This window comes from Mauremys reevesii, linkage group 5, assembly GCF_016161935.1.
Source record: "Mauremys reevesii isolate NIE-2019 linkage group 5, ASM1616193v1, whole genome shotgun sequence".
NCBI classification, from domain to species: domain Eukaryota; kingdom Metazoa; phylum Chordata; order Testudines; family Geoemydidae; genus Mauremys; species Mauremys reevesii.
Genome location: NC_052627.1, coordinates 115,163,627 through 115,191,309, shown reverse-complemented (window position 1 = coordinate 115,191,309; position 27,683 = coordinate 115,163,627). Strand labels below are relative to the sequence as shown.

At 41.5% G+C, this 27,683-nt stretch overlaps 1 protein-coding gene across 7 annotated transcripts in view; it reads right to left on the bottom strand.

Annotated features, from left to right (window-relative positions):
- TBC1D14 (TBC1 domain family member 14) overlaps window positions 1–27,683 on the bottom strand; it is a 103,859-nt gene that overhangs the window by 58,350 nt on the left and 17,826 nt on the right. For 6 of the 7 annotated variants that reach the window (XR_005598966.1, XR_005598967.1, XM_039539775.1 and 3 more), the window contains one exon: window positions 13,292–13,412. Coding sequence is in view for 5 of the 7 variants with exons in the window: in XM_039539775.1 (XP_039395709.1) it covers window positions 13,292–13,412 (121 nt within the window). In the remaining 2 variants the exon portion in view is untranslated. Of the gene's footprint in view, window positions 1–13,291; window positions 13,413–25,091; window positions 25,289–27,683 lie in introns of all 7 variants that reach the window. The other variant, XM_039539778.1, reaches the window with a different exon arrangement.

Genomic DNA, 27,683 nt, shown 5'->3' with positions numbered 1-27,683 from the left:
TATCTGCACATTAATAAGGGGCAGCTGGTAACACTACTTTTAGATTGCTTAGCACTATAAAACATTGAGGTTGCCCATCCAAATACATAACAATATAGTCTTTAGTTACACAATCCCATGCTATTTGTTCCACAATACACGTTCCTCATTCGGAATACAGGACGGCTGCACAAGGAAGCAGAATTAAGGTTACAGAGGCAATTGTAAACTTGGCATTTCCTAAATTTTGAATGTTTGACTTTACAATCATAACATTGTCTCACTGTGCGCATTCATCTGATGTCTCATGTCTTATACTTAAGTTTGTCAGCTGTCTGGGGCAGGAAACAGCCTTTTTGTTCTATATTTGTATAGAACCTAGCACAACGGAGTCCTGGTCCATGACTAGGGCTCTTTGGCACTATGGTAATACAAATAAGTATTAACTTTCTTTTAATGTAGTTTTTTGTATGTTGTAAGGATAGAGAGATCAGAAAGAACATTTCAAGTGTCTACTATAAAACGGGATCAAAAATAAAAGAAAGAGAAAGCATGTAGGTCATCTATTCAAGAAGACAATTTAAAGTCTGACCTTTCAATTTTGTTTTGTTTTCAAACAAGACGAATAGGAGCAAAACCAAAAGCTATTCTCAGAATGGCAAATAAAGTTTATATTATTGAAAAACTAGACAGATTTCATCCTTCACAGATTCTACTTGTAAACAAGACCATTGTTATGGCTAATAGAAGTTATTGAAAATGATAAAAGGAAAATAGGATGCAAACTATTTAAGTTGATAAGGAACCGTAACTAGCACAAAGTGGACAGCTAATCAACATAGCTAATCAAAGAGCAACAAGGCTCAACACTATACAAAGCATCAACCATCACGGCAAGATTAATGACAATCTAGACTAAACTTAGAACAACAAGGACTCTTTCTGTTTGACTTAAGAACTATTTCCTAGCCTAAATAAAATTCAAGGCTGATAACTAGAGCTCTCTGAAAGATTACCTTGCCACTTCACGGCATATTTTTGTTCTGCACTGGAACGAAAACAAACTTTCAAAATGGTTTCACAAAACAACTGTGGCTTCTAACATGTATTTCCCAAACTGAATGACGACTCTCTAGGAAAGGCATGTAAAGAACTAGAGGCATCTGAAGTAGACTTATCAGCTGACCTACTAGAACAGAGGTGGGCAAACTATGGCCCGCGGGCCACCTCCGGCCCATGGGACCATCCTGCCCAGCCCCTGAGCTCCTGGCTGGGGAGTCTAGCCCCTAGCCCTTCCCCACTGTTCCGCCCTCCCCCACAGCCTCAGGTCACCCCGTTGCTGGTGCAATGCTCTGGGTGGTGGGGCTGCTAGCTCTTGCTGGGCAGCGTAGCGCAGCTGCACAGCCAGCCTGACCCGGTGCTCTGTGCTGCGCGGTGGCATGGCTGGCTCCAGCCAGGTGCCACAGCTGCCTGTCCTGGTGCTCTGGGAGGCATGGATGTAGTTCCGCCAGCCACTAGTGTTCCAGGCAGAGCGGTAAGGGGGCAGGGAGGTTGGATAGAGGGCAGGGGAGTTCGGTGTGGTGGTGGTCAGGGGGCAGGGGTATGGATAGGGGTCGGGGCAGTCAGAGGGCAGGGAACAGAGGGGGGCAGTCAGGAGCAGGGGTTTCAGGGATTGTCAGGGAACAGGGAGAAGGGGTGGTTGGATGGGCAGTGGTCTGGGGGTTGGGGGGGGGGCGCGGCAAGTCAGGAATGAGAGGGAGGGGTTGGATGGGGCAGCAGGGGGAAGTCAGGGGCGGGGAGTTCAGGGGGGCTGTCAGGGAACAGGATGGGGAAGGAGTCCAGGGGGGACGGTCAGAGGGCAAGAAGCAGTGGGGTCAGATAGGAGGCAGGGGCTGGGCCATGCCTAGCTGTTTGGGGAGGCACAGCCTCCCCTAACCGGCCCTCCATACAATTTCGGAAACCCAATGTGGCCCTCAGGCCAAAAAGTTTGCCCGCCCCTGTACTAGAAGAACTTGTGACAGTAAAGTGTACTTTCAACACAGATTAAGTAAAGACTCCACAGGAGATTCTGAACTTTATCTCAAAGAACAAACTGCACTTAGTATTTCCCAACGTTTACCTAGTATATCGTAGCTTCATAGATTCTAAGGCCAAAAGGGATCACTGATCATCTCCTCTTACCCCCTGTTACACCTGGGGGGATTCTGCACCCAAAAAAAAAAAAATCTGCAAATTTTATTTGTCAAAATAATGCAATATAATCACACCAGTTTCAATTGTTTTGGCAAGTTATTTAAACTACAATACAGAAAAAAGTCAGTGTCCTAAACACATGAAAGTTAAGTTACAAATACTTGGTAACTAATACCCTACATTCTAGTTATAATCCTGGATTTTCATTTAAATTACTTTACAGAACACCAAACAGGGGAGAAAAAAAAAGTAGAACGTCATTTTTAAGTGGCTCAGACTTTCAAAAGTTATACATACACAAAGTCATACAGTTTTGCTAATCATTGTCCTGAACCTAGCTCGGTACTTTGGGAAGTGCTTGGTTTGGACTGTCCTGACATTTTATTGACTGCGTGCTAAATGTTTATTTGCCCTCAAAAGTCTCTTTTAAAAAAAAAAAAAAAAGGCACAGGAAAAAAGTGAGAGCGCATAGACCTTCCTAGCTGATTCCCTTTCTGTCATTTATAAGGCTTTACATCACTCTGGCAATGCATGGGCCTTAGAATGGGAACAGTTAACAACAGAATAATTAACAATGTTACTATGCATACAGGTTGCTACATTTCTGCCTCAGAGAATGAGATCAATTAACCAGCAACATTAGCAAAATGTGGGTTTTTTACAAAAGCTATTTGCTTTAACTTCAAAACAAGTTTTCAGTAACGTAATACTAATATTTAATTAAGTTTTTTTTCCAATTCTCAAGAAGTTACATTTTACTAAGCAGGCTGCTACACTTCCGTCTTGGGGACAGAGCCTTCCTCCTGCATAACAGAGAGACCTACCCTCCTCCACGCCCCTGGAGCCGCAGTATCAAGAGAGAGGGACAGAGTCTCTCTGATTTGTTGGCTAGTCCTGCCCCCTGACAGTGATCGATGTCTCCCCCACAGGCACACACGCCGAGCCTCCCCCCTGCAGTGATTTTCATTTCTGAAGCTGCTCCAGGCACACTGGAACAGATGTACTGCTTGGGAAGTGACACTCATCCCCCCGCCAGATCTCTTTTGTTTTTCTGAGTGGGGAGGGGGGGGGGCACAGAAATGTGGTCCATATGAATTCTGCGCCTCTGCATCGGCACAGAATTCTGTCAGGAGTACCTCCTGTATAGCACAGGCCACAGAACCCTCCCTACAACACTTCCTACAGCACATTTTTTTAAATAAAAATATCCTATCTTGATTTAAAAATTGTCAGTGGAGAATCCACCATGACTCTTGGTAAATTGTTCCAATGGTAAATTACTCCTCATTTTTATGCCTTATTTCCAGTCTGAATTTGTCTAGCTTCAACTTACAGCAACTGCTATTACATCCTTCTTTGGTAGATTGAAATCTGTGTTCCCCAAGTAAGTATTTTCAGACTAGCCAAGTCACCCCTCATCTCCTCTTTGTTAAACTAAATAGATTGAGCTCTTTGAGTCTGTCAGTATAAGGCAGTGGTTCATAACCAGGGGTACATGTGCTGATGGGGGTACTCAGAGGTGTTCTGAGGGGTATAACAACTCTCTAGATCAACTTGGGGGTTGCAGGACTGGTTTTAGGATGTTGCAAGTGCAGGGCCAGTGTTACGGGGTGGCAAGAAGGGCAACTGCATGGGGGTGCATGTCACGGGGGCCCCATGAAACTAACTTACACGCTTCAGCCCCAGGCAGTTGGGATCGGGCTTGAGCCCTGGGTGGTGAGGCTCAGGCTTCACAGTCCTGAAAGGGGTGCAATAATCTGGAAAGGTTGAGAACCACTGTTATAAGGCATGTTTTCTAATCCTTTAATCTTTCTCATGGCTCTTCTCTGAACCCTCTCCAATTTATTAACATTCTTCTTGAACTGTAGGCACCAAAAGTAGACACAGAACTCCAGAAGCGGTCACACCAGTACCAAATACCTAAGTAAAATAACCTCTCTTCTACTACTCAAGATTCCCCTGTTTATGCATCCCAGGATTAAATTTGCTCTTTTGGCCAGAGCATTACACTGGGTCCTTACGTTTAGCTAGTTATTAACCACCAATCCCAAAACTTTTTCAGAGTTACTTCTTCCCAGGAAAAAGTCCCTCATCTTCTAAATACGACCTACATTCTTTTTTCCCAGATGTATACACTTACATTTAGCCATATTCAAGTATATATTGTTTGTTTGTGCCCAGTTTACCAACCAATCTAAACTGCGCTGAATCAATGACCTGTCCTTTTCATTAGTTACCACTCCCCCAAATTTTTGCATCATCTGCAAAAAATTTTCAGTGATGATTTTACGTTTTCTTCCAGGTTGCTGATAAAGATATTAAATAGCATAGGACCAAGAACTCCGCATTGCAAACTGACCTGCTTGATAATTGCCCATTTACAGTGGCATTTTGAGACCTATCAATTAACCAGTATTAATACACTTAATATGTGTCACATTAAAAAAAAATCAGAATATACAATTAAAGTGACATGCAGCACCAAGTCAAACGCCTTACAGAAGTCTCAGTACATTACATCAACACTATTACCTTTATCAACCAAATTTATAATTTCATCAAAAAAGAAAGTTTTGCAGGATCTATTTTCCATAAACCATCATTGACTTGGATTAATTACATTACCTATCTTTAATTCTTTTATTAATTTAGTCCCTTATCAGCCACTCTATTATCTTCCCCAGGAGCGACATCATGCTGACAGGCCTGTAATGACCTAGGTCACCCCATTTACTCTCTTTAAAACTTGGCACAACATTAGCTTTTCTTCCCATCTCCCGGAACTTCCAAGACCTATTGAAAAATTAACATTAAAGGTCCAGCGAGCTCCTGAGCTAGTCCTTTTAAAGTTCTTGGTATTGGAATCTTATAAGCTCATTTGTAACTTTAGCAAACCCTTCGTAATTCGCCTTTAACTCTTTAGTAAAAGAGTATTTGCAATCCAATTACATAAGCAGTTCTTCCCAGTATTGGGGCTCCTCTGCTTCTTCTTTTAGGGTTTAAGCGTTACCCAAAACCTGCAAGAATCTTCTGCACTAGATAAGTTCCACCCTGGGTATTATGTGAACCCGAGTGGTTGAAGACACTTGCCAATATTTCTACTCTCTCTATGAATCCTCCTATGGTCATGATCGTGCTGAAAATCCAGAAAGAAGACTGATGTGTATGCTGGGGGAATAATTTACACTGAACGTAAGGGACCCAAAACTCTGCAAATTTAAGAGGTGTTTGTTCACTCCATATTATAATATGGTACCACAAACTCTACAGTTATAGACATATGCTGGGTTCCCAACTCACTCATAAGGTCTTCTAAGAAGTTTTCCTTTAGACCAATTTCCATTCTTGATTTCAACCCTGAAGTGATTTACAGCTGAAGGATTAAGGAAAATACTTTATTCTGAAGGAGGGAGCTCATACTTAAAAAAATCCTTTGATTTATTTAGGGGGTAGTTACAGAAGAATTATAGAAAGGAATTTAAATTACCTCTCAGGGCATGGCTAAAATCTGTCTTCTCTCAATATACATCACTCTCCTCGGAATAACAACTTATTGCGTAGGACCTTGGCTAGTTACAGCCGACTCTCTGAAAACTGAGACTATAAAACAAACCAGCTGATTCATGCGGTCACACCCTTACAACATATCACTTCCTGATAAGGAAATGGCTTTAAGAACACAAGATGAGTACAATTCTGTTCTCCCCTACCCTACAGTATTTATATTCAGGGAGTCCTTGGGTGAAATCCCGGCCCCATTTTAAAGGGAGTTTTGCATCAGCTTCATTAGACCCAGGATTTTACCCATTGTCCTTAAATGACTCTCCACTCACTCAGTTATCCAGTTTGGCTGTTTTACAACTTTTGACACATAGGTAAGGCAAACAACTTGTTTAGCCGGTTTGACCTAACAGGCTTTTTGAAGGTAATTAGTATTCAAAACTGATCAAACAGGTGTGTGTTTTACATGCACTGACAGCTTGTCTACACAAAATTACACCAGTTTTATTCAAACTGTTTATCTAATTTCATTTTTAAAGAGTGCAAAATTATCAACTAATGTGCTGGCTCTATCAGATGTCAAATTCATTAATTGTAATTGGTTTTTCATGCTGACTGATTAGGATAATAAAACAAACAAACAAAAATCAGAGGGGAGAGAGGTTGGAACCCTAAGAAAGCTCTCAATTTTTCACAGTTCAAAGATTTGTTTCCCTCACCCTATTTCCACCCCCACAAAAAAACACCCCACACTACACATCCCCCCGTTTTATACTGAAACATCTCCTAAAATTATACTTTCACAGTTCAGCGAAACAGTACCTATATTTCCTGTCCATGGGCACCCACTTTTAGGCTTCCTGCTCCCAAGCCACCACCTCTGTTGGGCGGAGACCCACAGCTCTCTCCCTCCTGACCAGAGTTTTTCCAGGCTGCACAGTTCACCACCTATGCTGAGAGTTCCCCAGCAAGCCAAACTGCCTAAACAGGCCTCTCTGCACTCTGCTTTCTCCTCATAGGCTATGAACAGTTTTAATTGCCCACAGTTATGAGTTACCACACAGCTCTTTCTAAGTGAGCATTTATTCTTAAGGTGAAAGCATTACAGAGAAAACATCAGTCTTACAGGGCTTCAGCAGGTCAAAGTCCTACTAATCCTTCTGTCTAGCCCCACTGGACAGAAGGCCCTGTTTGTTTGTTTGTGTGATCAGAAAGAAGGCTCAGAGTCCGTTTAAACTCAGACTATTTATCCAACAGTCTTATTTGTTGACTCTGGAGAATACAGTTTGAACTAGTATATATGTGACTCTTTTCTCTGCAGGTGTTACACCCTGAGTGAATTTGCCTAATCACCCCTCCACTGTTCTTACTTCCTTTAGGGGGTGACCATGCTCCCCAGGAGCTATCTATACTATCCCTGGGTCCACAGTCACACAATTCTTGCAGATTTCTTTCAGTCCCAAATGAGACTGATGGAAGGGAAAAAATACTAAATACTTAATATATTAGGGTAAATGAAAACTCTGAAGATTTTTAAAAGATCTGGTTGCCCCCTTCAAAATTGAACTGGTCTCGAAATTCTAATGGTTACATCTAGTTTGGAGGGGGACGGGAACAAAAAACTTGTCTTGTACCCATGTGGTAGAAGAACCAAAAGAGTGAATCATGAATAACCCAGTGACTTCACCCTATGAGTCTCTAATCAAAATACATGGCTAGTCACAGGGCTTCACTTAGCTGTCCTGGCACAGTATTCCCAGAAAGGATTGATGTCTGGGCCAAAACAAGAGCAGCTGATTTGACCAAATATTCGATGCATCAGCCATTTTGACCTGCTCACAATGCTAAAGAGAATCCTGGCAGGAAAATCCAATCAGATTGGATTTCCCAAGATTTGGGAGGTGTGGAGACAGAGTACTGCACATCTTATTCCCTAATGTCAGGCTATCCCAGGGATTGGCAGCCTTTCAGAAGTGGTGTGCCGAGTCTTCATTTATTCATTCTAATTTAAGGTTTCCCGTGCCAGTAATAGATTTTAACGTTTTCAGAAGGTCTCTTTCTATAAGTCTATAATATATAACTAAACTATTGTTGTAAAGTAAATAAGGTTTTTAAAATGTTTAAGAAGCTTCATTTAAAATTAAATTAAAATGCAGAGCCCCCCAGACTGGTGGCCAGGACCCGGGCACCATGAGTGCCACTGAAAATCAGCTCGTGTGCCACCTTCGGCACACGTACCGTAGGTTACCTACCCCCTGGGCTATCCTGTTGGGCTTTTATAAATACAAGGAAAGTTCTAAATTCTAAACAATTCACTCACAGACATGACAGTTTGTAGAAGGAGGAAGAATCAGCACTGAGCAAAACTGAGGAGAATGGATAGCTTTGGGGACGGATAATGGAATACAGAGCATCTCTTCTGTATGATGCCAAGTAGAATTAACTCAGGCAACTCATGTCACAGGAGCCTACATGAAGTAAGTTTGTGGACTCAGTCCCACTCCAAGCAAGCAAGCAGCTGTTTTGCATCATTAAAGCCATCACCACAACTGACAGATTTTGGGGATCACTGATGCAGATAATTAATGCTTCCCTACAAGCAAGCAGGATGCAAGCCAACTTTAAACAGGCAGTGAAAAGTCCCCTACTCAAAAAGTTGTCTCCATTTTAATTACCTTGTCAATATCCAACCAGTCTCTAGCTTTCCACAGTTGGAAAAGTTAAGAGGTGGTGGGACCAGAGCAGTTACATATGCATTTTGACCTCATTCATCTGCAACTTTGGCTTTAAACACAGATTTGTTACAGAAATTTCCATAAGTCATGGGTAATTATTTTCTCCTCATAACTAAGGTAATGGGTCCATCTGATTGTTAACTCTATCAGGGGCTGGAGGTTCCATGAACTGAGAGGTTTTAGCAGAACTTTGTGTAAGAGGATAGGAAGGCCCTTCAATGGTCTTATTTCACTCACATTACAAAAGGTAACAAGTACTTTGCCAGCTCTCCTGTGGGCTTCTATTATTGGAGAGAGTCCAGCGGAGGGCAACAAAAAGGATTAGGGGGCTGGAGCACATGACTTATGAGGAGAGGCTGAGGGATCTGGGATTGTTTAGTCTGCAGAAGAGAAGAATGAGGGGGGATTTGATAGCTGCTTTCAACTACCTGAAGGGGGGTTCCAAAGAGGATAGATCTAGACTGTTCTCAGTGGTAGAAGACGACAGCACAAGGAGTAATGGTCTCAAATTGCAGAGGGGGAGGTTTAGGTTGGATATTAGGAAAAACCTTTTTCACTAGTAGGGTGGTGAAGAACTGGAATGGGTTACCTAGGGAGGTGGTGGAATCTCCTTCCTTAGAGGTTTTTAAGGTCAGGCTTGACAAAGCCCTGGCTGGGATGATTTAATTGGGTTTGGTCCTGCTTTGAGCAGGGGGTTGGACTAGATGACCTCCTGAGGTCCCTTCCAACCCTGAGATTCTATGATTCTACAGGGATCTCTCATCACCACTCCCATTTAATGCATAAAGGGGAGGAGACAGAGTGTCCTTCTAGTCTGCAATGTCACCAGTTGATGGGTGACATTCAAAGGCACATCTCCTTTAGTTTGCTGTGCTCTCAGTACCTGGAAGACATGGTGACAATTAGGAGAAAACGAACATCATTCAATCTCAAGATGGAAGTGACACCATAAAATGGAGAACTACCTGAATAACAGGTGGCAATGGAAGTTTTATTTAACCTTTGCTGATATAGTCAGTGGACTATTAGATCTATTGCTGATTCTAGATGCCAAGATTACAGCTGTGGCATGCAGAGCCTTTTACTTTCTTCCTCTACCCTTTCTATAATCTAAGAGTGGAGAAAATCAATCAGTTACGTGCACTAGTGTTTGTGGGCTTTGTACAAATAGTGACTCTAGAGATGGATATTAGGCTATGCAGCCCCAAGTGGTCTGGGATACAGGTATCTCAGAGATGGCTTCCCTTCCTATGGTGCACCTGCTGGGCTGTTTTTGTCATGTGCTCTGAAGGACAAACATAATAAGATTCTTGTCTTGTGCTCCCAATGAAACACCCATGGTCTCAAACCTGATCCCTCAAGTAGTTTCCCAGAACTAGGGTTTGGAGAGCTTCAGGTTGGAATGTAATACCAGTCTATTTGGTCAGATTTCAGAATTTACCTTTTACTGGTATACTACCTAGTAGTAAGGTACAGGAATTCTGGAATTAAAATTTTTGCAGTGATTTAAGTAAATCAGAAATTTAAGTAAATACCTCTTAACCCCTCAAGTAGGAATATGCCACATATTACGCTCCAATGTTACAGGTCTAGACTTTAAGTTCTCTCTTTCTGGGCCCGATCTGCACCCAGATTTTGCACAGACATGCTTGGAAATGAACCGTATGTAACAACTTTTTATTTATTTTATAAAAGGTAATTTAATACTTTCCATTCCTCTGAAACAATATAGCAGACATTTTCCCTGAACAGACAGCATTCAAAAAACATGATCGTGACTTCTAATTTTAGAGAGACAAGGTGGGTGAGGAAATTTTTTTTATTTGATCAACTTCTGTTGGTGAGAGACACAAGCTTTTAAGATTACATAGAGCTCTTCTTCAGGTCCAGTAAAAGATATTACCTCACCATCTTGTCTCTCTAATACCCTGGGATCAGCAGAGCTACAACAATACCGCATATTTCTAATTTTAGGAAGGTTTAACAGCACAAACCATTAATAAAGTTGCCTGGCACTTCCCATTGTAATACCTTGCTTTCTGTTGTTTATAATTCTTCCAAACTTTAACCAATTAGGCTGAAATTTTCCATTTCAGGTACTGCCTTAGGCTGAACATTTTTGGAAAGTTTCAGCCAAAATGGTTCAGCTTTTTCTGAGAGCAAGGTAATGAGAAGTACATTGTTTTACAATGTCAATATATATTCCGAGTTTCACCGCAAAAAGTCATTAACAAGTGTAGACGCTCCCACGGTTTTAGCGCAAAAAAGGGACACTTTGCGCTTTAAATGGCAAGTGTAGACATAGCCTTACGTCACAACATACAAATGACTGAAATTAAAATAATTCATTCTTCTACCAGAAGAGGAGCTGTCATTTTTCATGTCCCCAACTTCTCTCTCTAGGACAGAGGTCCCCAACACAGTGCCCGCGGGCGCCATGGCGCCCACAGGGGCATCTAAATGGCTGGCAGTGGAGCATCGACGCCTCTCGATGACGCTGCTTGCCACCGACAAGCCATGTCATCGAGAGGCGTTGCTGCCGAAATGCTGCAGAAATTTGGCGGCATTTCGGCGGATGCGCTACCACTACCACAGCCCTTCGTCTGGTGCCTGCCAGATGAAAAGGTTGGGGACCACTGCTCTAGGAGATGTAGTGGCTGATTGGCTAAGGAGCTTGACTACAATCCTGAAGATCGAGACTTGCTCAATCTCACTGAAAGGCTACTTCCAGTTCACCCAGCTGTAAAATGGGTACCTGATTCATTGGATTAGGTCAGTTAAAGGCTGCCTTAGGTCAGACATGATGCTGGCCACTATACTCCCTTCTGTACCATTGGCTATGAAACAGATGTGCCTTAGCCACCTCAGCACGATGAGCCACTGACTCAGGGGAATTTTGACACAGCCTTTCCACAGTTTGAACAGAGTCAGCTACTCCAGGGTAAGGAATGGTGTCCCTAGCCTCTGTTTGTCAGAGGATGGAGATGGATGGCAGGAGACTGATCACTTCATCATTGCCTGTTAGGTTCACTCCCTCTGGGGCACCTGGCATTGGCCACTGTCGGTAGACAGATACTGGGCTAGATGGACCTTTGGTCTGACCCGGTACGGCCGTTCTTATGTTACTCTTCTGCTCTTTCAAGTCTGAACTATGGTATCTAAAGTTTCATAATTTCCACATTTTGCAAATTAGTTTCAGGAAAGAGGCAAACAGATAACAGATAACTTTCTGAAAACATTTCTATTTGTATTTGAGAGCAATTAGGGAAGACTGTTTAAACACTTCTGGTTCAGCCAGAAACTCAACTGGCTAGTGTGAGTGAGTGTGATTAAAGCCTTTTGAGAAAGATACTGCATATCTTTGTAAATGACTGTTTACCCTTTTCTAAGGAATCCCACTATAAGATTTAACAGGTGTAGTATCTGGGAATACTGAATAGTTAAGGGTACTGGTAAGTTCTGTTCCTATTGAAGAGGCAAAGTACAGAACAGCAAACAACTGAAATTACAGGGAACAATCATATTCTGCCATAGGGCCTAATAAAATTCCAGGAATCAATGCTGGTAAGTGTTCACATCAAGAGTCAGACGCGCAGATGGCCATTTGAAAAGCACCACTTCAGTAAGTTTTCCTTTCCCTGAAAACTTGTATACTTCAGGGCAAAACTGGAAAAAATCCTCTTACCAAATATAAGTGTGAAGCTCTTTCCAGTAAGGGGGGGTGGAAGAATTTAAGCAAATATCTGAATAATTTAACACTTCATTAATAGTCAAATTTCTAGCTATTCTAGTGCAAAGATGTATCACATGACAACCAAGGACTTGTATACACAAAAAAGTTGTCAAGCTTTATTTATACCAGCATAGTTAAAGCACTACAAAGCCCCGTTAGCGTGGGCACATTTACACTAATGTAAGTGTGCTTATACCAATATATCTTATGCCTATACAAAGAGACCAATAAAATATCCCAGCATAAGGCATCTTTATATTGGTATAACTGCACCCACACTAGGGGTTATACTGGTATATCAGTTAAAAAAGGGTGTCATACTCCTGATGGTTACCAGTACAAAAATCTGTGTGTACCAATTAAGTACCACTCAGTGATATACTCTTACCCATCCCACAGCTCCTTCATGTTGTAACTATAGTCACACAGTTTATCTGTCCAGAACATTTCAGGCAGCCCTTTTCAGGTTAGGTTGCTAAATTATTGTAGTAATCTTGCAGGCTGAACACATCTAAATTTGAGACTAAAAAGTTTAACACAGACAAACCCTTTGAAGTTGATAATTATATTGAGTTGGCTAATTTCATCTATGACACCTTTAAATCAAATGCACACTTTAAAACACGACAGCATAGGTAATCCACCTCCCTGAGAGGTGATAGCTAAGATAATGGGAGAAATCTCCCTTCAATCTAGAGCTGTCTACATGGGGGTTAGGTCAGTTTAACTGCATCACTTATAGGTGTGGATTTTTCACACCCTTAAGTGACAGTTATACCAATTTAATTTCCTAGGGTAGACCAGGTCCTAGTTTAGGCAAGGCCTAAGTGTCCAACCCTGCCAGCATGATAATAAAGATGTTAAACTCTGTTGAGACAAGGTGCTAAGCTTATTACTATTTTTAAAATGGCAGTCAGACTAGCTAACTGGATTTAAAAAAAAATATAATTCAAAGTAAGAACATTCTGAGGGTGGGAGGTTGGTTGGTTGTTCCAGCCCACCACTCAAAATTGTATTTGTAATTTTGTTTGTTTGAAGGGCTTAATATGCTTCAGAGACATGGACGTAAATCACACAACTTAACCAGACTCAATGTGCAACAATAACCCTAAAGCAAAGGAAACCACCAAAATAAAGGATAAGCAAATACCTTCTGTATTCTCTTTGGATCTTTCTGTGAATTCTCTCTCAGAGGTACTTTTCCAAATAACTTCCAGCTCAAATCATTTTGTTTCTCCAGTCTTGTGTTTTGTTTTCTAGTAAACAAATTCCTACAGAAAGAAAGATTCATGAGGATTAAAAGGAATTTAACATTGACCAGGAAGGTAGTTGCACACTTTTTTAATTCAAGCTGTATCTACTGCACTGTCCTGTGTAGTACCAGTTGTACCTTCAGAGGGTACATGACTTCATGGCAGGGATTCCCTTCTTTGTGTAGCACTCCAAACAAGCTAAGTACTGAAAGTTATCTCCAACTTTGTGTCTTACCTACTAGAAATTCTTACCTAATCAAGTTCCTAAAAATATCTTCCATTATTGACAAAATGTATACACCATGTCTGCACTAGACTATTTCTCTCTCAAAATGTCCCACAGTTGCAGCTCCAAAGGACCTAGTGATAGCAGAAGTGCTAGTATACACAAGTCTCAAGGAGGAATGACAGACTTTCAGGTAACATGTCATTTAACCCTGCTTACAGCAAGTTTACACAAAACACCAGCAGCTACTAGTACATCAGGCACCATTGGGACTGCACTGATAGCAGTAAGCATGGGAAAGTCTAAGGAAACTGTACTTGTGTATATAAGGCCTTCAATATGGAAGTCACATCATCAAGACTTGTAGACAATATCTGAAGTTCCCTCCTTTGGTTTCATCTACAAGTGTTGGTTGAAGTTTTCCCACTGTTGCTATCACAAGTTCAGACCACCTGGTGGTAACTAACAAAGGCAGCATTACTGGCCATCAGGCTTTGTAAGCTGTTTTGTGTAGACCTTCTCTGAGCAGGATTAGATGATGCTGTGTTTACAGTATCAGCTGGTCCCTTCTTTCACTCATGCTCCCAACATTGTTACCACTGGTGGAGCTGAACTGATGGTAGCAACAGTGGCACTTGAAGCAAAAATATCCTAGTATAGCGACAACCATAGTCTCAGAGGAAATCTGATAAACAGTTCATGCATTTGGCTAAAAGGGCATGAAACAGAGTCAATTACTCCAGATGCCTTGAAACAAAAACCTCGTACACAAATGAGAAAAAACTCAAATACAAAAATCTCCTGTGCCTTGCATATAAGTGTTACAAAACCAGGATTTTAAATTTACATTTATGGGAAAATATTCACTCTTCCCTGCAGCTGGTTCACTCATTTTGCCTGCTGCAGTTGCAATGGAATGTATTCTAGAGTACTGCAGTGTTTAAGGCACCCCTTCTATTTATGATAAGTTCTTTTAGTAACCTAGCCAGCTCAACATCTCCAAGTGCTTTGTTCTCATAAGATATTATTGCAATAATTATGGAAATGGTTACATTGTATGTAGCTGTGTAAGTCTATGCCCTATGTGGCTTGCTTCAATTAAAAAACCAAAAAAAAAAAAAACAAACTCCCAACTCCCCCACTAAATCTCTACTTGAAGAGGCCAATAGCAGCTATGAAATGTACTAATTCTGATGTCTGCTAAATATCTCAAATTAACTAGTTTATTTATATATGTACCATTACATATCACAAACTATTCCTTTAGCAAAGGCTATACAATTTAGACCAGTACATGTTCACAGTTAAGTAAACATTCTCAGTAGCTTACAATGTTTTATATTAACCTGCCATCAAAAACAAGGCAGTGGAACAGTTTGCCAGTTCCTGCTGAGCACATATGCATCCCTTATAGGCAACACTGACCCACACATTCCAGAACTGATTAATTTGGGGGAAGGCCTAATAATGTCATTACAATGTGTGGGGGTATGTATTGTAATTGAGCTATTTTTACTGGTTTAGGAACACCTACCTCAAAACACAAAAATCTTATTTGCAAGAATGGATTACATGCTTTGATACCCTCAAGAGTATAGTTAACTTGAAGGTCCTCTTTGGTTATCAGATTAAGATACAGATAAGATCAATATGTTTATTAAGGAGTATGCAAATCACTACTAGTCACAGGCAGCTGGTGTTCAAAGTAAGTGGTGGGGCCCCACCTCCTACATACACAAGCTGGCCATTTTTTCCATATTGAAAAATATGAGACAATGAGGGAAAGGGGAATGTTTTGGTGAGAGGTTATGGAAACTGGCTAGGAAAAAGGGAGAAACCTAGTGTCCAGTCTCTCATATTCCACTACCTGTTACTTTCAGAACAAATGGTGGGAGGGGAGAAAGTGTTAATCCTCAATCCACCCTCCCCAGGGCCTGTCTACACGCCCATTCATCCACAATCAGGTCTGCCAAGCCAGCTCAGATCCCTCAAACCTCAGCTTGTTGTGGAGTCATCACCAAGACAGCAGGTTGTATTGCACCTGACAGTAAAACAGCAACATTGGTAGCCATGTCATCATCAACAGGGCTTAGTCTCATCATCCCTCAACTATCAACCCTCCCTTCTAAGTGTTCTGATATTACCATCTCTATCAATGTTCAGATATCAATTATCATCCATACCTTTGTCACTGCTATTATTTACAAAAATAGCACTCCCAATTCCAATAATACTGAGCTACTGGCATGCACACCATGACTTGCAACAATAATGACTAGGTAGAATTTACAAGGCAATTATAGAACCATCTCAAGAAGTCTAAATACCCTGGTGAGTTAAATAAAGGATTATTGTATGAACCATTAGGGCTCCTACTTAGGAAGATGATTTTATAGAGTTTGAGGGTTTTTTTTTTTATTTACTTACACCAAATATACCACACTGCCTATAAACAGTTAAAAACAAATCAGTTCTACCTGAGCAGGTCATATAATGGTGAGTTTAATTGTGGAGATATGGACTTTGGAAGAGAATTTCATACGACACTTAATATTTGTTCAAGAGATGGTGAATATATGAGGATCATTATTTTTAAGAATGATTACTGTTGTGGAAATGCAAGAAAGGGACAAAGGAAATACCAAATGTCAGGATCCTGACAAAAGGAAGAAAGGAGAGGAGCAGAATATGGACCCTGGACTTCAGAAAAGCAGACTTTGACTCCCTCAGGGAACTGATGGGCAGGATCCCCTGGGAAGCTAATATGAGGCAGAAAGGAGTCCAGGAGAGCTGGCTGTATTTTAAGGAAGCCTTATTGAGGGCATAGGAACAAACCATCCCGATGTGTAGAAAGAATAGCAAATGTGGCAGGCGATCAGCTTGGCTTAATTAGAGAACTGGGCCAAAAAAAACCTGATGAGGGTCTACAAGGACAACTGTAGAGTCCTGCGCTTAGGACAGAAGAATCCCATGCACTGCTACAGACTGGGGACCGACTGGCTAAGCAGCAGTTCTGCAGAAAAGGACCTGGGGATTACAGTGGACGAGAAGCTAGATACGAGTCAGCGTGCTCTTGTTGCCAAGAAAGCTAACGGATTTTGGGCTACATTAGTAGAAGCATTGCCAGAAGATCAAGGGAAGTGATTACAATACAGACCCGTTTACACACAGATGTCAGGAGTCAAGCCGTCACGATCGCGTATTAACTGACTGCGGGTTAAGAGGACCATGCTGAAATATCTTAAGATATCCACACACACACCCCCCACACACTTATCTAGGATTACATACATATTCACAGAGTCCCAAATACTGCAGGCCTATCTGTTAATGGCACTTTGCAAGAATATAAATTCAAATGTGTAATCTAACAAAATCATTACTACTACTACACAGCCGTGAAAGTAACTCAGGACACTGACCAGTGCGGAGCGGGGGCAGCTCTGGCCCCCAGAGGGGGCGGGGCCTTGGGTGGAAGGGGCGGGGTTAGGGGTCAGCATCACTCAGCCAGCCCTCCCAGGCTGCCTGGTCTGTGCTGCCTAGGGGTTCCCAGGGTGATTTAAAGGGCCCAGGGCTCCGTATGCCACTGTAGCAGTAGCAGCATCTGGAGCCCCAGGCCATTTTAAATCACCAGCCCCGGGGCAGCTGCTCCCTTTGCCCCTCCCCCCACCCATCGGCAGCCAAGGGGCAGGGATTTTAAAGTGCTGCAGAGTCCTTTGCCGCGGTAGGACTTTAATCTTGCTTCACCCCGCCTTTCCCCCGGTCAGCGGCTCAGTGCTGCCACGGCAAAGAACCGTCCTTAAAGCGCTGCCGCGGCAGCACTTTAATGTCCCTGCCCTTTTTGCCTCCCCTGTCGGCAGCCCTGCTGGTAGGGTCCCTATCGGCAGGGCCGCTGAAGGGGCAGCAATGTTAAAGCACTGCCGCAGTGCTTTAACGTTGTTGCCCCTTTCCCCCCTCCTCCCTGTCGGCAGTAAAGACGTGCAACATGTTTCCGCTCTGCACTTCCTTTAGATTTCTATGTCCGTGAGTCAGTGAGCAAATCTGTAGCGCTACATAGCAAGTTCCTGTACCACGTGTTAACGAGTCTCGTGTGTTAAATAGCTAGCACTGGGAGGCATGGCACTACCATGTGTTAAGCGGATTCGCGCATAAACGGATCTGTAGTGTATTCCCCTCTACTTAGCACTGGTTAGGTCACATCTGGAGTACTGCCTCCAGAACGGATGTGGACAAACTGGAGAGAGTCCAATGGAGGGCAACAAAAATGATTAGGGGGCTGAGGCACATGACTTATGAGGAGAGGCTGAGAGAACTGGGCTTATTTAGTCTGCAGAAAAGAAAAGAGTGAGGGGGGTTCCAAGAAGGATGGAGCTAGGTTGTTCTCAGTGGTGGAAGATAACAGAACAAGGAGAAATGGTCTCAAGTTGCAGTGCGGGAGGCCTAGGTTGGATATTAGGAAAAATTATTACAGGAGGGTGGTGAAGCACTGGAACGGGTTATCCTAGGGAGGTGGTGGAATCTCTATCCTTCGAGGTTTTTAAGGCCTGACCTGACAAAGCCCTGGCTGGGATGATTTAGTTGGGGTTGGTCCTGCTTTGAGCAGGGGGTTGGACTAGATGACCTCCTGGGGTCTCTTCTAACCCTAATCTTCTATTATTCTAGTGAAGAATGGCGTGATGAAAATGGAACGGCAAACCAAAACTGCTACCATAGGAAACACTCTGTACAAACAAGTATAGCAAAACTTCTGGTAGAGCAAAGATTTTCTTTAGAGCCATCATTAGATCTGGAGTCATGGGCAGGGTGAGATTTCCCACTAGGCACAGTACCTATGGGTGCCGATATTCTAGGGGCACCTAAAAATCCAAGTGTTGCCACTCCCAGGTCCTGGCAAAGGCCAGCGCCAGCTGAGGGGGAGAGAGCCCCACGCAGCCCTGTTGAGCACTCCTCGCTCAGCCCAGTGGATAGAGTCACCTCTCAATGGGGCCGGGGAACGCAGCCAGGGGGCAGGGCTTGGGAGAGTGGGTTTCTGAAGAGGTTTGTGGGGGGCTCTGGGCAGTGAGGGGGTGGGGGGTATTGGACAGTGGGAGAGGTCTGTGTCTTGGGGTGCTGGGCAGTGGGGGTGTGTGTCTGTTGGTGGTGGGGTGCCTAAAAGTGGTGGGGCACCACCACCACCCACGGTGGCTCGGAGCTCCTAACGGCCACAGGCAGGCGAGGGGCTCCGAGCCATCACAGACAGCCGCAGCTCTCAGCCGCTGCAGCTGGCAGGGGAGACTCTGAGCCCCTGTGCCCCAAGATAAAAATTCTAGCCCAGGGCTGGATTTACAACCACAAACTATCTTCATTCCCTCAGCCAATTCCAAAACAAAAGTCTTAGATATTAATGAGTTCATGACAGACAGAATGATCAAAAATAGCTGAATATATATAGCATGGTTAAGAGAAAACTGGGGACATAGTCTACAAATATCTGAAGAGTATAAATACTGTGGAATTAGAAGAATTTAAAATAGTAAACAAGAGGTGTAAGAGTATGTGAAATGACGCTAATAAAACATTTAGGCTATACATCATGAAGTGTTCCTGATATCAAGTTGTATTAGGTTGTGAAAGTCTTGCATAGTCACCCAAAACAGAGTATCACTTGTTACTTGTAGAACTAGACTAGAATGAACACTAGAATAAGTACTGTAGGGAACAAAGCTGCATTGCCTCAAGAAGGCAGACTGGATGATGAACAAATAACTGTTTTCCAACTCCAACCTTTGTACGGTCTGCCCATTTGTCATTGGACAGGTACATTATATTACAAAAAGCAACCATAATTGACAATGACAGGCATCCTTTATGGCCACCTCACAAATGACAAGAATCTAATATACTATGAAACCTAGAGGTGAGTGTACCTCTGAGTTGAGGTACATTCCATTGTAAGTATATCCAAGCTCAAATTCACTCCTTTGTAAATGAAATGCTTCCAGGGATGTGGAATCCTTTTCACAAAGATGACAGTCATGTGATTTTTTTCCCCCCTCTCCCTCCTCCCCACTCATCTCCTACTGGAGGGTACTAGTACTTGCTATGCCTACACAATTTCTCCCTCCTGGTGAGATTTAAAACTATCGTCTATTCTTATCCTGAGAGCAAAGAGAAGATAAGCTAGTACAATAAATGTACAAATAAGGTATTCGTTCTACTCTCTGCTAAGTATTTGTACAAAGAATTGACGTGTACACAGAAAGGCCGAATCCACACATTTCTCTTGAATCCAAACCTAGCAAACACACGTTCTTCCTATTTCAATTTACACAAAAGTATTAATAGAGAGTCTTTTACAACTCTCCACTAGTCCACCACCAAAAATAAATTAACATTACTACTAAAGGGAGCTACGCAGAGAAGCTGCATTTTTCTTTAAGTATACACAGAAGCAGGCAAACAGGAATTACAAGGTATACAAAACAGTAAATCTAGTTTCCATGTTATTGTGATTTTCAAGTCTAGAAGAGGACAGTTCTCTTTCAGGGTTTGTTTTTGTTGTGGATTGTATTTATTTATCCTGCAGCATTTGCTATTCTATTTCATAGACTGAACCATCTTTTATAACAAACTTTGTTACATGCTGATTTCTTATTTCTCACAAGATCCTTCAAGTGTAAGGAACAATTCTACCCAGGCATTTCTCATTAACCTATCCCTGTAGTTCATTTATGTAATTGTGCAACACAAATTACAGGTGCTATTTATGTCCAAAAACTGTGTTCTTGGGGGCAGCATGGCCCAGTGGACATGGCACTGGACTGAGAATCAGGAGACCTGTGTTCTATTCCATAGCTTTGCTGGGTAACTGTGGGCAAGTCAATTCCCGCCCCATGCCTCAGTTTCCCCATCTGTAAACTGGGATAATGATACTGAACTTCCTTGTAAAGCACTTTGAAGTCTACAGATAAACTGGGTATTGTTATCACCACGTTTTTGAAAAAAAAAAGCCAGCTCTGGTCCACACTATGAAATTTAACCATGTCTAAGTACAGGGTCAGCACAGGTCACATGGCTAGGGGCTGAAAATGATTTAGTACTAGCCACAGGCCAAGGAATCATATTCAGCACTATGTCAGCTAACCACAACTAAACATTAACACTGAAGCAAGGTCTGTTGTGTAAACTGTTGCCAGAAAGTAGCTGATTTGGTTTATGAATTTTGCGTATTGGGCTAATTGGTGACCTGTTTCCACCCATCAATATTTTGTCACGAAAGCTCATGATGCAAAACGTCTGTTAGTCTTTAAGGTGCCACAGGATTCTTTGCTGCTTGCACATAAACTGTTTGCAACACTAACTGCATCTAGCTGTGTACCTCCTATAGCACTAGAACAGGGGTCGGCAACTTTTCAGAAGTAATGTGCCGAGTCTTCATTTATTCACTCTAATTTAAGGTTTCACGTGCCAGTAACACATATTAACGTTTTTAGAAGGTCTCTTTCTATGAGTCTATAATATATAACTAAACTCCACCTCTACCCAGATACAACGCTGTCCTCGGGAGACAAAAAAAACTTACTACTTTATAGGTGAAACTGCGTTATATCTAACTTGCTTTGATCCACTGGAGCGTGTGGCCCTGCCCCCCTGGAGCGCTGCTTTACCGCATTATATCCAATTCGTGTTATATCGGGGTAGAGGTAAAGTAAACAAGGTTTAAAATGTTTAAGAAGCTTCATTTAAAATTAAATTAAAATGCAGAGACCCCCCTCACTCCCCCAGACCGGTGGCCAAGACCCAGGCAGTGTGAGTGCCACTGAAAATCAGCTCGCGTGCCGCCTTTGGCACACATGCCATAGGTTGCCTAACCCTGCACTAGAATTTTACATGAGGCATTTAAGGGTTAATTTTTTTTGGTGGGGGAAGAAAAATAGGGGGTCAGTTGGGAAAGAAACCAGCACTCCTCTCCCCAAGCTAAAAAGGGGTGGGGGGGAGGGGGGAACCACATCAGTACCTAACCAGACAATTCATCTTGTACAGCGCGCAATAATCATTTAGCTCATCATGCCAAAATAATTTAACTGAATCTGGAAAAACAAGGAGTCCTTGTGGCACCTTAGAGACTAACAAATTTATTTGGACATAAGCTTTCGTGGGCTATAACCCACTTCATCAGATGCATGGAGGGAAAGATACAGTACACAGGTATAAATATACAGCATGTGAAAACATTGGGAATGGGCCACATCCACCCTAATTGAATTGGCCTTGTTAGAGCTGACCCCCAACTTAGTAAGGCAACTCCCATCTTTTCATGTGCTGTATATTTATACCTGCTTACTATATTTTTCACTCCATGCATCTGATGAAGTGGGTTATAGCCCATGAAAGCTTATGCCCAAATACATTTGTTAGTCTCTAAGGTGCCACAAAGACTCCTCACTTTTGCTGATACAGACTAACACGGCTACCCCTCTGAAACTCAACTGAATCTGTTAATTGAAATTTTATCTGTATGACTTCCACTATAAGGTATTGGGGCAGTGGCCATATCTTCCTCTGCCTGTGCTGTGCCAAGGACCTATGCTCAATTAGTTAACTGGAAAGGCAGCTGAAGAAAAAAAAAACAAAAAAACCAGATACAACCAGCACCCTAAATTAAGCAAATTACTTGGATTTCTTTTCTGTCACATCCAAATACTGGTACTTTGTTGGCCTCCAAATCCTGTTTGGTGCCCCCTACTCCCAATGCGCCTACTCCTCTGACTACAATGCAGTTAGAGACACAAGATAGGCAAGGTAATATCTTTTCTTAGACCAACTTCTGTTAGAGAGAGAGACAAGCTTACCCAAAGCTCCTCTTCAGCTCAGCGCAGCTGTCATTTGACATAGTGAAGACATGGCTCCATTTGTCTTGGGTAGAATGGGGGGAGATTAAAAAAAGTAGTATTTTATCAAACTTCTCCCACATTCTAAGCCCTCCCATTTTAAGTTCTATGTTGAGATTCCAAAACAAGACTCCACATTCAGCAGGTTGTACAGCCCTTCATATGACCACCACTCATTTAATCAGCAGTAAAATAATTGTTGACATTTAAGTCATTAAGATTCAGAGTCAACATGCATTGCAATGAACAAAGGCAGTTAAACTTTGCTCAGAGCTATTGTTTCTAGATGTCCGCAGACAACATGCCATTGGTTTATCCTCTACATAAGGCTAGGGCTTCACAGCCATGAAGGCCAAGCGACTTTTCCTCACAATGAAAGTGTACATTCTGGATGGCAGTCTCAAAAAAAAAAAAAAGTATCAGATTCCTAAGCCAGCACAAACTGGCCCAAATTAGATGATTTTGTAATATTAGTCAGAACCTAACCTTCCTGTAACTGTAATATCCTAAAGCCTTGATCTATCCAAAGCTCTGACACGGTTAAACCACACTTTGGTCCTAACTACACATCAAGACAAATGTAAAAGAAAAATCTGCAAAAATCTGCAATACTTTTCATCTGGAACGGTCATCTGATCATCAAACTTTGGGTTATGTTTAATTCTAGTGCCACCTACACTAGAAAAATTGCTGGAACGTGGCATTTGGTTGCAACACTGTGCCCCAGCACTTAAAATACTGTTCTGTCCTTGCTATATGAACAAGACCAAACTATTTTATCATTGTTCCCAAATCCTGCAGAGTCCAAGGAACCAACATGATTAGGGAATGTGGTTTTCTCCCATTTCCAGTGCTAGATCTAACTATTTGAATTATACCCGACATTATACTGTTGTAAAACTAAAGTCTTCATTCGACTCTCCTAGCACAGGCAGAGCTCTGCAAGTCTCTGAAGAAGGAACCATTACATCTTCCTCTGTTGTACGACTCAATTCATAATCAAAAGCTTTGCTTTAAGTTTGATTTACCAGAGCACAAAAAACCCCAAACCTTAATTGTTAGAGGGAAACAAGCTTTCCTGATTTGAGCAACTCTGATTAGAGTTTTTAGAAAACTAAACTGAGCAGCCTCATGTCTGAGCCAAGTTCATGCATTAAAGGGTTCAGTCCAAAGGATAATCAGTGAAAGGGTCAGTCATGGCTAGTAAAGAGCTATAGATTAAACAAAAATCACTGTACTATGTTCTTACAGTCTCTCACAGACACTTTTTTTTGACAGACTCTAGACTTTTATTTTAAAAATCTAGTTTTCTAACCTCAAATTTCACAGTAGTTTTAAGTCACAAAAAATTGGTTGGATACCTTACATTTTTTAAAAAAGGGGGTGGAGTGGGGTTCAGGCATCAGAAAATTCATATACCAAGTATTCGCTCAATCTACTCTAATGTATCCTGCACAGCCATTACAGCACATCAGGTTGATTCACAGGAATATCTGACATGATGCATCATGTCCGTTGTAACATTAGTAGGTAGGAATTAAGAGTGACATGGGTTTAATTTGCATGCCTACTAAAAATGTGAAACATATCAACACTAAACTACAGCAGCAAGTTATAAAAGAGTTCTAAGAGTACGGACAAAGATGTCATCACACTGAAAATGGAAAATGGGTCTTTCTCCAGATTCCCCTGCAAAATGAAGCATGGCACATAAAACATGTTTTGCCTTGTTATTGCTGAAGTATTTTCAATTAATTTTTTAGAAGAAAAACCTCTCAACCTGGAGAGAACATAAATTATCACTCAAGAGTGAGCTTTAAGACGACTGGTCTTTTTAGATGTGTTACACATCTGGTTTAGCTGCTAGTACTTTCTGAAAGCAGTGTTCAATTCAGATTTAGCAATACATTATGGAAAAAGCAAGGAGGGAGAGAAATGGTATTAAAGGATAGTTATATTAGATACCTTTAGTGTCTTCACTATGTTAAAAGATAACATAATTCATCAGGAATAATGTACTTATAGCTAACCTCAGTTTGGTCAAGAATGTTTTGTTTTATGATAAAATTTAAGAACCAATCAGCATTCATTTAAGATGTGTTTATACCACTCAAATTATTTTATAGTACAACCTGAAAAAAGGTTTTCATACACTTGGCAATACCAAGACACATGCAGTATTGTGCCCTCCCACAGCTCTCTGGAAATCCTTCTAGTATCATTCAATACCAAGAAAACTTAAAAAAATAAAATAAATAAAATCAAATCAATTCCACTGGCACACACTCAAAGCCTTTTCAAGTTCACATAGTTTTTTAAACTCACACCACATACAAAAGAGCATTGTCTGCTGCTTTCAATCTTCCCAAAAGGTCAGGGGATCCCCAGCAGAAAATCTCAGCTCCCACTCTTAGTTGGATAGTTATATAGCTATTCCATTAGCTTGTATTGTCTATTCAGTTATTTTCACACTTTGATGTGTCTTATTTACAGAGTTTAAAAATTATAAAAAAAAAAATTACTGAAGCTGAACTGCTGCCTTAAGCGAATACAGTCACTTTCCAATTAAAAAACAAAACCAAAAATTTTTTGTATACAAACCTGTCCATTAAAAGGAGTATAGAAGGTGCTGCCATAATTTCTGTTGCTAATTTAATCCAGATTTGAAAGTCAGATGCAAGAGTCCTTGAAATGTCTCCGAATCCTTCCACAGTCAAATCCACACAGCTAAAGATGTAATGTTCTACCTTCACAGAATGCTGTCAGAGTCAAGGAACTCTACCTCTCAGTAATTGTCACTGTATCAACAGGAAAAAGGAAGGACTCACACACTGTGTATTCGTCAGAGGGTGGGGAAAAGCAGAAAGTCAGGCAGGTAGACACACCTTTTGCAATCTGCTGTATACAAATTCAAATTACAGTCTCCCTTCTGGCCACGTGTACAGTATTGTATCCATCGTAATTCTTAGAAATAAAACCTTATAAAAAAATGAAATTTGCTAATTTGGCAGCTAAATCAAATCAAAACTGAACTTACTCATTGTAGGAAAGAATGGCTCAATATAATGCTGGGATAAGAACGTCATACTTTTTCTGGTAGAGTACTTGACTTTAAATGTACTGTCAATCTATAGGTTCTTTTAGCAATCAGCATAGATAATTATACAGTCTTCATTATAAAATTGCTAACTGGCAACAATGATTGACTTGACTCTCACATACACGCTACTATAATTTCTTATTGGACATCACCCAATGTTCATTTGTAACAGCAAAGAAGTTTATTTTTGTCCTAATGGGAATCTTCCACTCAGTCACCCCTAACCTACTCATGGATGAATGTGGATGGGCATGTGGGGATGGGGAATTTCAACTAGGCTTCCAATGAAGGACATTGCATTTCTTTTGGAAACAATCCCCTGCAACTCACCACTTTTCTATCATATTTTTTATCTTGTTTGCCCTTGTATCCCTTTACCACATTAATTCATATAGCACCCAAAAGTATACTTAATTGCTTTACCAAAATAGACAAGTTTTATATTTACTCCTACAAGCTTGACCCACACATCAATTTCTCCCAACCAAAAAGCTGGGTTCTCTAATCTAGAGTTGATGTCATGTCTCAAAAGCTTCTCTGTACCCTTAGCCAGCCTCACCGGCAGCGAGCTGAGAGCGGGCAGCCACACAAAACAGGCTGAACTACTTTGCTTCTTGGTCTGAAAGAAGTTTGCAGGGAAAGCGAGCTTTGAGGACACATATACAAAAAACTCCACTGGGTGAATAGGCCCAGAATTGAGATGCTTGACACACAGCGCATGAGGCTCTTCCCTCCTTCCAGAATCACTGCTGGAGAGATTACAGAGTTAGGACTTGTCCTCACTGGCGGTGGGGGTAGGGTGGTAAATCGACTTATGTTATGCCATTACAGCTACATAAATAACTAGACCTGCTAAATTGATCCCTGCTGCATCGATTGGAGCAATGTCAATCTCCCAGTAGTGAAGATCAGCCCTAAGTTATGACAGGCCTTGACAATTTTTGAGGCAATACTTCTCGCATAATGGCCTAGATTACAAGATTTAACAAGTTATATCCATATTAAGCAGGAAAAAAAATAGTATAATCAACATCCAGATAGAAATTAATATTTTTTCTAACACCTGCTATGCCACCAATCTCAGAATATATTCAGTAGCACTCAAAAGTATCCTGCTCCAGACACCATAACACCTAAATTTTAGACTTTTACTCTATTAAGTCTAACAGATCTTCAATTATCCACTGCATTCTTATTGCAGAGTTGTAATGCAACTACCCCTGTACTTTCTCTCCAGACCATTTTTGTCTTAGCCTTTATTACGTCACTTAGAGCAGAAAAGCTCCAACTGTATTTTTCCACCTCAATTTTGATATTATCAAACTGAAAATATAAGGGAGCTAAAAATAATGTGCTATGGTAATTAAAGAATGGTTTAAAAGTTCATTGATTTATCAGGAAAGCTCTCATTTCAAATAGACTAAATAATTGTATTTGCACCAGGCGCAACTGTTTTGCAGAATCAGAGCCACTAAGTGAACACAGAACAGGGCAGAAATTAAGTAGGATTCTTGAAGGTCAAAGTAATGTTGCTGTTTAATTTCTGCACACTGTAATAGTCACAGTGGAATTTACTGATAAAGGAGTCAGATTGAGATTAGGTGGTATTTTGATTATAGATTGTCAGAAATATACCAGTCATGTGACAGGAACTGTGCAGATAGCTGGGGTCATTTTTTCTTTACTTAGTTGAGCTATTAGCCACTGCAGTCTGAAGCAGGGTAAATCACCCAAGCTACAAAAAATTGCTGCAAGCTCCTTGACATCGCCACCCCCAAACTAAAAGAGTGTACTTCACATTGGCTATCAAGTATCAGAGGGGTAGCCGTGTTAGTCTGGATCTGTAAAAGCAACAAAGAATCCTGTGGCACCTTATAGACTAACAGACGTTCTGCAGCATGAGCTTTCGTGGGTGAATACCCACTTCTTCAGATGCAAGTGGAGTATTGCATCTTGCATCTGAAGAAGTGGGTATTCACCCACGAAAGCTCATGCTGCAGAACGTCTGTTAGTCTATAAGGTGCCACAGGATTCTTTGTCACATTGGCTATGTCTACACTGCCAAGTTTTTTGCCAAAAGTTATACCACCTTT